The sequence below is a fragment of the Hypomesus transpacificus genome, chromosome 18 (assembly GCF_021917145.1).
Source record: "Hypomesus transpacificus isolate Combined female chromosome 18, fHypTra1, whole genome shotgun sequence".
NCBI classification, from domain to species: domain Eukaryota; kingdom Metazoa; phylum Chordata; class Actinopteri; order Osmeriformes; family Osmeridae; genus Hypomesus; species Hypomesus transpacificus.
In genome coordinates, this window is record NC_061077.1 from 5,108,970 (window position 1) to 5,122,498 (window position 13,529).

The window sequence follows — 13,529 nt, forward strand, 5'->3', positions numbered from 1 at the left end:
GCCAAGTCTAGGAGTGACCTAACCCTTTACAGTCAGACAGCTCTTTATGAATGGAGGAGTTGTGGTCTGAGAGGTAACACTGACGACATGAGAGCTGGATTGCAACGTTCTCTTGGTCATTTGTTTGTGCACCATCAGCTCCTCAGCAGTTTCAAGTGTTCATAATAACTCAATTAACTGAATAAGAAGGAATACCCACTAAGGTGCTGATAGAGCATTTACACCATTTTGAAAAATCACACACTTTCATTTCTTGTGGTATTCAAGTATGTCAAATGTTTCCTCAACTGGACCTTTGTCAGAGTGATGTTTAGTATGTCGAGGAAGTTAGAGGGAGTGTGAGAAAGACACCAGAGGAAGTGAAGTGTTTCACTCCACAGGCTTGGCCCAGAGGACAACTTATTCATTCAGTTATTTCCTGAATTGGTTATCCCTAGCTAGAATATGGTGGAGGAGAGGTTGGGCACGGCATGTTCTTTTTAGAGTTAATCACAGCAGACGTTGCTGTGTTTGGTGCAGTGGGCTGAGTCTGCGAGACACAGCCCCCAGTCAGTGACGCAACACTCAGGCTTCTTCCTGTCCTTGCACGGAGAATAGCTATGGAAACATCACTCGCTTTCTGATGTTATGGACATGCAGCGGAGTTCCCCTCTTTTGATCTTCCTAGGGGTGTTTCAAGTGCACGGTCCGCCGTCTGCAGATGCTCCATCTGTAGGCTAATGTATGCAATGCCTGGACCGTCTGCCAGCCCCAACAGTAGCTCATGTATATGTATGACATTTGCTTTGCCTCTCTGGATCCATCATTTACAGGCTTATTTAAGCTGTGAGAATGCTGAGGAAACATCATGCAGAGGGGTGATTTTGCCAATGGATCATGTCCGTTTTCCTCTGTACACTGTTTGGAATGTTAATGTTAGTGAGGAAGGTCCTGCTGAAGGATGCCGTCATACAAAACACTGATACCTAGGCCGTTTCTTCCCAGATCAACAACTTTGTTAGTGTTTGTCAGTCCAAGGCTGTATTAAAGCTGGCAAGAGACAGTTCCCCTATCTTAGGCTAGTGTTTGCTCTCCTAGGAGTTGCCTCTGCTCATTTGATTGTAATGAATAGTGGATATGGTCAGGAGAAGTTGCAGTATCTCTTCACACAGACCAAACTGAGACAGCTGTAGTGTCATGAGAGAGAGAGACAGAAAGAGAGAGAGAGAGACAGATAGAGAGAGAGAGAGAGAGAGAGAGAGAGAGAGAGAGAGAGAGAGAGGACCCTGAGGTATCCTTGTCCTATCCACCAGCTCCTTTTCTCTCTAGCCGATCTATTCCAGGACTTTGGCTCTTTACTGCCTGGCACTCTCCCAACAAGTGTTTTGGCTCTTTCAGTCAGGTACTGCAGCTAGTATATCACTGTTCAAAAACACCTCGGGGACCAAGATGTTGTTTTGTTCACCAATTACACAGGAACTATCAGGATGACTGGGATTTGACTGTCAGCTTGATTTCTTAACTGTGATTGTCATGTCAGACCTATACTTGGTCTTATTTATTGTCATTCCTATAAGTATTGATGTAATTGACGTGCACGATAAACTCCATTGATCTGTGTGGCTCACAGACTGTTGTGTAGAGTGGACTATTAAAGAGTCGCTGGCTTGTTGGACCGCATAAAGGCAGGGCAACATGGTCTAAGGTGCCTCAACACTAAGAGGGCATTTGTAATGTGTAGGTCACTAAAAAGGACATACACATACAAACACCTTCTTTCTTCCTCCCTCCCTTTCTCTCCTAATTACCTTATCCTTGCCGTAAATGAGATCTATACCCTCCCCATGTCCTACAGTAGCTATGTACCCCTCTGCTGTCCTGCTATTGGTGGAGGTGCATGGTGAGACACAGGTCTGACAGCAGTAGAGGGAGGGAGGGAGGGAGGGAGGGAGGGAGGGAGGGAGGGAGGGAGGGAGGGAGGGAGGGAGGGAGGGAGGGAGGGAGGGAGGGAGGGAGTAGGTTCACAACCAAAGTGTCTGAATGTCCTTCTCCTGACTGATCAATACAGCAGGTAGAGGACAAAGAGGGTGTATGTAAATTCACGAGAGGTCATGTCAATATAATTTGCACACACACACACACATACACACACACACAGAAAATGCACATGTAGGGGAACTGCACAATGTGTAATTTTGTCAGCTATAGCGCAATGTATTTCATTTAGAAATTGTGATTTACAACAAACAATGTTGAGTTTAATGTGTTGTTCAATATGAATGCTAATTACAGCCTAGAGTACAATGAAAAAACACATTACATTTCCAATATGCATGTGGGTGGAGAACACCTGATGGAGGAGAACATGCTCTGGAACAGGTCAATATGAGCTCACAGTGAACAGCATACTGATGGGTACTATGTATGGCCATGTTCACTAATAATGTTTACTGACATAGAGCACTCCTTCTGGACTGCTTTTTATTGGTCCCTTGTCTCATGCTGTGACATCCATTTGAGGGGAAGAAAAGAATCAATAGTCACGTCATAGAGATGCAGTATGGATGCCAAGTAGGAGGTGCAGATGGTAGTACTTTGTATAATGCAACACATGATGCTACGATATGGTTCAGTTAAGATTGTAGTCATGGATGGTTTACTGCTGTACAAATGCTCGTCAACAGTATGTGAGACTTTGGTAATTGAAAACCATATGATGCTGTGCTGAATTTCACAGACACAGTTGGAAGTGACATACAGAATAAAGGCATTTCTAACCAGGCTACACAGCACGGCCATGCAGATACCTGTTTCATCTGAGTCCAATATAGCAATAAAATAAACATCACGCAGGTCCTTAACAACATTCTCAGCCAATATGTGCTTAGTATAAAAGGAAGCAAATCCCCCCCCCCGAAGGTTTACCTGATTTTGACGGGCAACATATAACAGGAATGTGCACCTGTTCTCCCCAGGGGATTAAAACATCAAAAGTAGAACAAAAAGCAAATAAAAGATTATAGGAGGAATACTTCACAGACACCAAAATATATTGGTTCACCATTTGCGCATGTAGATAGCAAGTTTATTATTTCAGTGTGGGAAAATCCATACAAATATTAATAAGATGAACCATAATCTTTTAAGAATTCGGTCTCCATGAACACACTCTGCCTTAAGTTGTCTCTTCATCCCACACTCTGGTCGATTGTTTTCTTGGAGGTGGGATGGAAGGGATGGAGGGGTTATTGATTCGGTTTTAGAAAGATGTTTTAGACTTCAAGCCATCAGCTGGTAAGGTTTGAGTATGGGCTGGTTCTCTACAGGGTGGGTTCTGTATGCTGGCCTGGTGTTCACCAGCAAGGCCTGTGTGGAGGCTTGTGGCTACTGGTAGCAGCCTGGCTGTGATGCACTGCAATGGGTCTTTAGTATTCCTCTACTGCTGTCTGAGGAGGGTCTCTCCAGGGACGTGCAGGGGAAGGGAGGCAGCCAGTGCCCCTATCTGCCACCGCGCCAGGCTAAAAATAGGCTGTGCGCACAAAGTGTGTGTCAGGTAGGAAGCCGGCAGAAAGGCAGGGGACACCATCACACCACCAGGCCAGACTGGAGGGGATACAGCCCAGACCATCCAGAAAGGATTGATTGGAGCAGTAGAGGAGCAAGAGATGGGTTTGTGTGTCTGTTTGCACAAGTATGTTTGGGTGTGTGCAAACGACTGTCTTCCCTCCTTTAAAGTTCACTATTATGTACTTCAGAATCCTGAACTCTCTAATATTTGACTTTTTGTAGGAGGTTTCCTGTGTGAGCTTTGGAAATAAACATGAAGATGATGAATACACATCATTTGATGTCTCTGGTCAACTTTTGCAGTCACAGCACGAACACTCACCAACAATCTGTGTATGGTTCTATCTAAATAGACTGTTTTAGGGCTTGTGTGAATACCCCATGTGTGCTTCATAATTAAATCCTGAATGATGAATAATTTCACAAAGCTAACATCATTTATTAACAAACAACCCATTCATATTCATGGAGACCTAATCATTTTACTTTCCTGTTGAAACAATTGGATTTCTCTTTCAGTGAGAATGCTACAAGCATATTAAACCTGTGGTGTGTGTGTGTGTGTGTGTGTGTGTGTGTGCTGCAGGTGATGGAAATCCCAAGGAGAGCAGTCCCTTCATCAACAGCAGCAGTGCCAGTGATGTGGAGAAGAGTCAGCAGTATGATGGCAAAAACATGGCTCTTTTTGAGGTCAGATATACATGATCAATACTGGAACACACTTCATATAGGGACTGCATTTATGGTACACGTGCTACACGTAGTGCGTCAGACAGCATATTCAATTCTGTTGTATTGATGCATGTCTGTGTGTGTGTGTGTTTGTGGTGCAGGAGGAAATGGACACCAGCCCAATGGTGTCGTCTCTCCTCAGCAGTCTGGCCAACTACTCCAACCTGCCCCAGGGCAGCAAGGAGCATGAGGAGGCGGAAAACAACGAGGAGGGGGCCCGTCCTTCCAAGAAGCCCACCAAGGTACCTCCCCCTCTGCTACATCCGTCCTCTCTGTCCCCATCAAGCACTGAAACAACACAAAGCCTTTTCGTATGCGGACTTAGTTCTCATTTCTCTGATCTGGACACGGAAAAAGTCACAGATGTTGTTCCTGAGAACTGTTCTAAAAAGTAATCTACCGGCAAAAGGCGAGGTTTGTGATTGGGGAGATTAAATCTGCGCTGACTCATCACTCCTCAGAGCCTTCAATCTCGGGCGGAAGGCACAACTTCCAAACATCATTAAGCTTTGAGCTGATCACGGCTAGCAGAGTGTGTGCCTCCCTCCTCTTCCAGGCAAGTCTATGGTAATAGGTCAAGTACGGGCCCTGTTATTAATGATCTTGTCCCCAATGTTTAGAGCTGGACTGAAAGTTATTGATGGCCGTGTGCGCTGGCCTTTTCTTTCCCAGCCGTTACACAGCAGTTTCGTCATTTATCTGGCCTCAGCAGGGCAACGTTAGGCCCATTATCACCCATGGGAGCAGCGGAGCAGAAGACAGCTACAACAAGCTGCTCTCTCTGCCTGCCGCTCAACTTCCTGCTTCGGCCCGCTTCGTTCATCATTCCAGCCTGAATCCACAGCCAGAAGGCCAGAAGGGAACAACATGATAAGCAACTAGAATGGGTAGATGTATGGCTGAGTGATTTGGGATGTATTTCCTACTGTAGCATGGTAAGCATGGTCCAGGCGAGGAGGGTTTTGAAGCGTCACGCCAGCTTTACTCAACAGCTTGATGTGTGATGTGCTGAATGTGGGACACATGACTCCACTGCATACTAATACATCCCACAGTTTATTTTTGTAATAGTGTGTTTCCATCTTCAGAGATATGTTTAGAGAATTAGTTTATGTTGAGAAAAGCTGATGCATATGTATGTATCATGGAAAATAGCGTTTCCAATTCCAGTGATCAGATAAACCATTCTAGAATGCTGAGGATTGGGTGCTTTATGTGCAAGGCCCTAAAATGATAGAGTCACCTGGAACTCTGATGGTCCAAGGGCAAAACCTGAGCCAGACAGCCTGTCAGAGTGTCTCACCAGTGGACTACCGCTAGCTGTCTCTCCCCCATGGATACAGCAGACCTCCAGGGCATTGACATCCTTCTCTCCATGCATATTTCAATTTTCTCTTCATCTCACAGCCTTTCCCTGGGCTCCACCGAATTTAAATGAGGAGTTTCAGACACTTAATCAGAATGTCAGAGAGACAGGCAAGGACTAAGAGGACAAATGAGTTCTTTCACTTGTGCTGTGTTTAACACTGCCAGTGATGTCACTTCCTGTCATGACAAAAATGAGAATGTTTTATGAACAACTGGGATTAAAACTGCCATCCTTTCAATCTTATCCTGGGAAATATTGGTTTTAGTGGCAACCAATGTAATGGAACAAATATTTCATTGTGCTCAGTAATGAGAAATGTCCCACATGACTGGACAGCGGCTCACACCATCTGACTGTGAGGAGGGGCTCTATATGACAGCACATGCTGCTGAGGTCCTATGAGAGATTTGAACTCAGTTGACACAGCCATTTCTCATCAAGTGCGTAGTTTAGGAACTGTGCCGTGGGCAGACATTGTAGAGATAATTACATTTATCTCCCACATATATAGACAGACAGGGCACACAAGCAGAAGTTAATGAGGGCTTTTCTCCCTCTATCTGAGTCATTCGAAAATGGGTGAGTGCACGACGCATAGACTGCCATAAACATGACGGGAGAGATGTGTTTGCACAGATACAGTATAAACACATCTACTATAGGTTCCTTGCTTTCAAAAAGACACAGTGAAGCGTAAGCCCAATTTTGGGCTTAATTGCCTCAGACCTTCCGCCATTTCAGAGCCAAAAACGTATCACCAGACCAAAAAATGAGGAAAAGGAGAAGACAGCCCTATCTCACACTGCCATTCAACCAGGTTAATGAGAGAGATGTTCCCATTCTGACTAAACAAAGAGGTTGTCATCCTCTCCTCAGATGGTGATGAGTCTTAGTGCCTGAATTGAGGAGGACGAAAAGGGTTGGGTTGATAGGATGTTGGGGGGGAGGTTTCTTTGAGCCTGACCCAATCTCATAATCCACAGTTAATTGGGGAATGATTCTGTGTTCACTTCATGGCAGAGGAAGGGCGTCTTTGATCAGTCCTACTGTATGTGACTGTGAGACTGGTGATGAACTGTCTCTCTGTTGGGCTGTGTTTGCTTCCCAGGCTCCTCAGCTGGGCACTCTGATGGGCGTGTACCTGCCCTGCATCCAGAACATCTTTGGAGTGATCCTGTTCCTGCGGATGACCTGGATGGTGGGGATCGGAGGGGTCTTGGGCTCCTTCATCATCGTCTTCATGTGTTGCTCCACAGTAAGTGCATCTTCTGTCTAGCATGGCCCACTCACGGTTTAAGGGAAGACGCCTGAAAGGTCATCTCCAAAGCTGACCAAGTGCAAACACTGCTGACACAAAACTTTGAAAACGTAAACAACATATCAAACCAAGGCAACGCGTTTGAACATTTACTGCGTCATTCAAAGCCATATGTTTGGGAAAAAAGTCAGATCTGACGTATGGTCTGCTTCAAATGCCATCTGAATCATCAGCATCTGTGGTGAGATCACACGCACACAGCATCACGCTGGTGCCTTCTCTCCCGACATGAGATCCAGGACTTTGGTAGGAGGGGAGCAGCATGAAAGCCCAAGCCTAACTATTTCCTAATTGTATGTTGGAGTCATATCACTTGTCGCTTCCAACATACATGGGATAATAATACATTATCTAGAGTCCAGCCATATTTATCTGTTGTACTGTACTTGTAGACAATCTTTCTCATCTGAGTCCTGGTTTCATGACTACTATTGCCATTCTGCACTACATTTAATCTTATATTTTGGATCATCCTTTCACTATTACAACTGTGGACACCGTTACCTCTCCAGTACTGTGTCTGTGTCTGTATCTCCCCATATATCTCTATGGCTGTCTTGCATCTACAATTGGTCCATCATTCTCTTTCTATCTCACAGGAGATACCTTTGCCTGTCTTGTGTATTGGCTTCTCCCTATCTCCCTCTCTCTCTATCTCTCTCTCTCTCTCTATCTCTTTCTTGTTTATGGGTGTTAGGATGGGCTGTGTGCCAGTGTGAGCTAGGCAGAGTAAGGGCAGGGTGAGCTGGGCAGAGTAAGGGCAGTTTGCAGCCCAGATCAGAACATCCTACATGCCATTCCCATGTTCATTCTGTTTGATGTTAAAAGCTCTCACTGTTGTGTAAATCCCATTTTAATCCTATTTTGACCTGAGGTAGCTGTAAAAGCTTTCAAATACATGTACAACTCATCCTCTCATTTACAAAAAGTACACATATTTCACCCAGTTGGGCAGCTTTGCTATTCCATCAAAAGATTTTTCTTCTACATCCTTATGCAATTTGGGCATTTGGGCAATTTCCAAATCCAAATGCCTTTACACACAGTAATGGTAATATAAAAGACTCAAATCTGCATGATAGCATTGAAGACCAACACCTCCCCTCCCTGAGCTTATGAGCTCCTACAGCACCAAGCGGCCTCCTGTTTGGACCATGCAGATTCAGTGACCAAGGACATCTAGCTCACTGAGCTGCTATCTGCTCAGTCACTGTTGATGATGGCAGAGAAGCCACCCTGAAGCACGCACTGATCAAAGACCAGCACACAGCCCAGCTCCTCTGATCTGACGTCCAGCCCCTGCTCCCTCCCCCTCTCCGTCCCCCCTCCCTCTCGGAGACAGCCTCACCTGCAGCCGTACACGGAGGTGGTGACCTGGCCTCCCGAGGGAGCCCTCTTTAGTGCCACCACAGGGAGGTGCTGTGCCAGTGTGTGACAGTACTAATGGACTGGCCCACAGCATCACGCACCCACGCCTCCCTCTTTGTCCAGCAGTTAGTGGACATGCATGGGGAGAAGCCCTCAGACGACCTGAGGAGATTTGACAGCAAGGTTTTCATGCATGGGAGAAGAGCATGGGTTGGCTGTGTTTGGAGAAGTGCTGCTTCAAAAAACATGGATTTTTATTGATGTATCCCTCATCAGGGTCACAGTGACAAGTGTAAATATAAGTAGCCTCTAACACAATGTCCATGATCATAGTGTTTCACACAGTCCAATACCGTAGATCCAAGATGACTGCAAACTTGCCACACATTCTCTCATGCTTGTCCACTACACATCCTGCCCAGTCGCCAGCAGCCACCCACTTATCTTTGCAGCGGTTTCACGTAGATAGCACTAAAACAATTAGGTTCTTATCAGTGATCCACAGAGACCAGGGTCACTTCATTAGGACCTGATTACAGAGTCACTTAGCACAGTCTCCAGGCTTGCCAGACAAGGTAGGCTGGATCTGAATTTAACATTGATCCATGTACACACACACCCAGCTGCAGAGCCCTGGAGACACATGCACATTGGGGTTATTGATCAGCTTCCATCATCTCTCTCGTTTTGTTCTCTCGTCCACTATCTCCCTCGGTTTCTCCCTCTCATCACTGACTTTTTCTTTCACCTCCCTCTGTCACTCCTACTACATGTTTCTGTGGCTGACAGCTACTCCCTTTGTAGGATCTCTGTTCTTCACTACCTCTAAAACCACCCTTTTCTCTCCCAGCCTCTCATTCTGACCTATTCAGTGTTTATGTCAGTCCAGCCATCTTTTCCACTCCCCTGGCTATTTCTTTCCTTCTTGGCTAACTATTGTCTTCAGATTATTGACACTATATCATGTCCTCCCCTTCCCTTTGTCTTTTCCATCTGTTGGCCTTTCTCCTTTTGTCACGTTGATCTACTTCCTCTCCCATTTTTTGCCCCATTCTTTCTCTCTCTCCCTCTCTTTTAGTCTTTCACTGGTATTTTCCTCAGCTTCTCATTCCTTTGATATTCTTCTCCCACTTGTTCGTCCTGCCATTTATCACACCCACCTATAGTTTTTTTTCTCTCACTCTGTCTCTCTCTTCCTTCTTTATCTCTCTCTTTCTCCGTCTCCCCTTGTCACTGCTTTGTGTCGAGTGAAATGCCCTCTCTGCATCACTGAGCATTAGCAGACAGTCTGCCTGCCCAACATATTCATTATTAATCCTTTATTTAGCCTATGTCCTTGTCTCCTGTGTTGCTCACGGACACAGCTGAAAGGATAGAACACACATAACAAGCTATGCAGGTCGCTCCCACACAAATATAATGATTAGTCAAGCTTGTTATGTGATGATGTGTCACGTCACCTCAATCCACTTGGGTTTCTTACTGATACAATCATGAATACATTACTGAGGTGCAATTCATTTGAAGGTCACCAATTTGTAATAATTAGTCATCCATATAGTGCAGTGCAACGTTAGTTGTGAGGTTGGAGTGATATGCTAGAGGCTAACATAGCTTTTATCCTGCTACATTTAAAATGTTTTTTTTTCCTTTTAGACCATGCTGACCGCCATTTCCATGAGTGCCATTGCGACAAATGGAGTTGTGCCAGGTAAATTGGTGTGTGTGTTTGTGTGTGTTTGTGTGTGTATGCGTGTGTATGTGTGTGTGTGTGTGTGTTTGTGTGTGAATGTGTACCTCAGGAGAGGTGTGGGTGCTACAGTGCAATCCTCTTGTTCTTTCAAGCCCATTAGGTTTTAGTGCCCTCTGATGAGGTGCCCGTTGCTCAGATGTGTAGAAGTACTGGCCAGGCTACTGCAATGGCCTAATCACTGCCATACCACTTTATACTCATCTTAAATCACAACAAATACGTTTTCCAATTGAGTTATATTATAGTAGTAGCAATACAGATTACCAACAGCTTGTGTGTATACATGTGTGCCTTTGTGTGTGTGTTCCAGCTGGAGGCTCCTACTACATGATCTCTCGTTCTCTTGGGCCTGAGTTTGGTGGAGCTGTTGGAATCTGTTTCTACCTGGGAACCACGTTTGCGGGTGCCATGTACATCCTGGGCTCCATAGAGCTTCTGCTGGTGAAGAACCCTGATTTCATCTGGCCTGCTTTGAATGCTATCTGTTTTTATTCCCCAGTTTCTTGTACAGAACTTTATTCTGGGCATGGTAACATGAAATATTTATGAACGTGGAGTAGTGATGCACACTTACATTTTTGTCCATTTGTAGGTACACAGCACGGTTTGGGGGAGAAGATAAGGCAGACACATAGCCACACTATTTACAAAGCACATTTAATCTATTCTAAATAAAGTGATTTTCTTCAACAAGCACTCTACAGACATATTATTTATTTCTGACGTTTGTCAGAAAATAGTGCATTATTATTCAATATCTCTTTGATATAGCGAGTCAGTTGTTGGAGCTGTCACAGTCATCATTGCAATATAAAAGCTTTTCATTATTTATCATGTTCTCACCATTTCCAGAGATAATGTCTTCATCCCTCCTTCCTTCCCTCCCTCCCTGTCTTTCTCTCTTGCTCATCCCAAACACTCCTCACTCCCTGCTTATCATTCCCATCTCTTCTAATATAATAAAATATTTCATTTGTAATGCACTTAACATTTGAAGCAAATCTCAACGTGGTGCAGTTAAGATTATTGAAGCAAGGTAAGAACATCAATATAAAATACAAATAGATAATATTCTTCCTCCCACCTCGTCCCTCTTTCTCTTCCTCTCCCAGATCTACATCTTACCCCAGGCAGCCATCTTTAAGCTGGAGGGCCTGGAGGGGCCCGAGGCCGAGGCAGCCCTGCTCAACAACATGCGTGTGTACGGCACCATCGTGCTCAGTCTCATGGCCCTGGTGGTGTTTGTGGGGGTCAAATATGTAAACAAGTTGGCCCTGCTTTTCTTGGCCTGTGTCATCCTGTCCATTGTGGCTGTGTACGCTGGAGTCATCAAGACTGCCATCGATCCTCCAGACTTCCCGTGAGTACATTTTCCTCCTGACCTAACTTATAGAGGAGGAAAAGCTTCTAATAAATCTGCTATAGGTAACATCTACCCCTATTAGTGGCTCTTGCATAACCATCATTTACTGGAACCTAGGGGCAGTAATGCTGTGTCTGCTATGCTTTACAGCATCTGTGTGTTGGGAAATCGAACACTGATCTCCAAGGGCTTCGACGTGTGTGCCAAGGTCATCGAGAAAGACAACGGTACCGTCACCACCAAGCTGTGGCGCATATTCTGTGACTCGCCCTTCCTGAACGCCACCTGTGATGACTTCTTTGTCAACAACAACGTGACGGAGATCCAGGGCATTCCGGGGGTCGCCAGCGGCATCCTGGCAGGTGGGATCCCATCCAGTCTGGCATGCAGGACCAGATCCAATCACATCAAGCAGTAGTCATTAAAGGGCATGTTAAGGGCTTTTGTTAAGGGCTTTTAAAATACTTAAAGGATACTTATACTTAAGGATACTTAGGATACCTACTGTTCACCCTCAAACCATTTCCTCTCATTGTGTTACAGAGAACCTGTTTGGTTACTACCTGGATAAGGGTGATGTCTTGGAGAAACGTGGGGTGCCGTCCGTAGCGGACCCTGATGCTCCCATGACCAACAGCAACCGCTACGTCCTGGCTGACATCACCAGCTTCTTCACCCTGCTGGTGGGGATCTACTTCCCCTCCGTCACAGGTCAGCCACAGTAGGCAGTCTGATACAATGACTACTGCTCTGAGTCCATTATCTGAACATGATATGTTCCATATCTGTGCCATTGGCTTTGTCAGTACTGAAAATACTTTGTTTGGGGCAGTGCTCATGCCTTTGGATGTACTTTGCCGAGCACCTTTATAGTATAAAAAAGCAGGAAGAGTGAATAGGGAGTTTCTCTCCCTGATGCCAAATGTGGGAAGATACAAATATTTTCTACAAATTGATGACACAAGTGAAGTTGAGTGAGGCAAAACTAGAGGAAGTGGACGTTTTGCCAAAAAAACACATCAGCAGAAATTCCGGGGAATACATGAGTCACAGTCCCACTACCAACAGCCACACATTGAACAGTATACATCTATTTTGTTGTTGTTCTGTGACATTACAGCAGGATTACGGTCTAAATTAAGATTAATAAATCAAGCATAGACTTTGACAAGTCGTTTGTTTTTGTTGAACCTCATCTGATCACAAACTATCTGATGAATTTAGATGAAAAACGTTTCTATTCATACCGTGTGTAAAGCAAAGATGTAAGGAAAAGGTGTCGCTGTCAGATGTTCGGGTTACACCCATCCTGTTATCGTCCTGCCTGTCTACCTACCAGGTATCATGGCTGGCTCCAACCGCTCTGGAGACCTGCGTGATGCCCAGAAGTCCATCCCCATTGGTACCATCGCTGCCATCACAACCACATCTATAGTGTGTATCCTTTATCTGTAGGCTCATGAGGGGCCGTGGGGCTGAGTGGACTGTCCTCTGTAACCATCACTGTTCTTCCTAACTAATTCACATTCCATTTTTTTCAATTTTACATTTGTGAAAGTAAAACATGGAGATTTGGTTGTAGTTTTGACCAAAGGGTGGAGGTCATTTCGTCCTGAATCACTCCTTCCAGACATGTCTGCTGTGGTGCTGTTTGGAGCTTGTATTGAAGGAGTTGTCCTTAGGGACAAGTGAGTCATTTTTCTATTCCAAACGTCCAAAAGTATTTCTCCAGTTACATTTGTTTTGATCTACTTCAAATTAAGAAGCTTTATGTTCAAATGTGCAGTAGGCATTACCAATTAGTACACATGTAAAAGAGTCAGTTTATCATCAATCCTCATGTTCTCCCTTAGGTTTGGTGAAGGGGTCAATGGTAACCTTGTGATAGGTACACTGGCATGGCCTTCCCCTTGGGTCATCGTGATTGGCTCCTTCTTCTCTACTTGTGGGGCGGGGCTTCAGAGTTTGACCGGAGCGCCACGTCTCCTCCAGGCTATCTCTCGCGATGGCATCATCCCTTTCCTGAGAGTGAGTACACACATCACGTAGAACCATACCACACACACACACAGATTGTTCC

General features: G+C 45.1%; 1 protein-coding gene across 1 annotated transcript in view; it reads left to right on the forward strand.

Annotated features, from left to right (window-relative positions):
- slc12a5b (solute carrier family 12 member 5b) overlaps positions 1-13,529 on the forward strand; it is a 36,137-nt gene that overhangs the window by 16,596 nt on the left and 6,012 nt on the right. Inside the window, exons 2-12 of the mRNA XM_047040934.1 lie at positions 4,133-4,236; positions 4,380-4,520; positions 6,756-6,902; positions 9,990-10,044; positions 10,397-10,527; positions 11,199-11,446; positions 11,600-11,811; positions 11,993-12,160; positions 12,789-12,887; positions 13,080-13,137; positions 13,303-13,477. Coding sequence (XP_046896890.1) covers positions 4,133-4,236; positions 4,380-4,520; positions 6,756-6,902; positions 9,990-10,044; positions 10,397-10,527; positions 11,199-11,446; positions 11,600-11,811; positions 11,993-12,160; positions 12,789-12,887; positions 13,080-13,137; positions 13,303-13,477 — 1,538 coding nt within the window. The remainder of the gene's footprint in view (positions 1-4,132; positions 4,237-4,379; positions 4,521-6,755; positions 6,903-9,989; positions 10,045-10,396; positions 10,528-11,198; positions 11,447-11,599; positions 11,812-11,992; positions 12,161-12,788; positions 12,888-13,079; positions 13,138-13,302; positions 13,478-13,529) is intronic.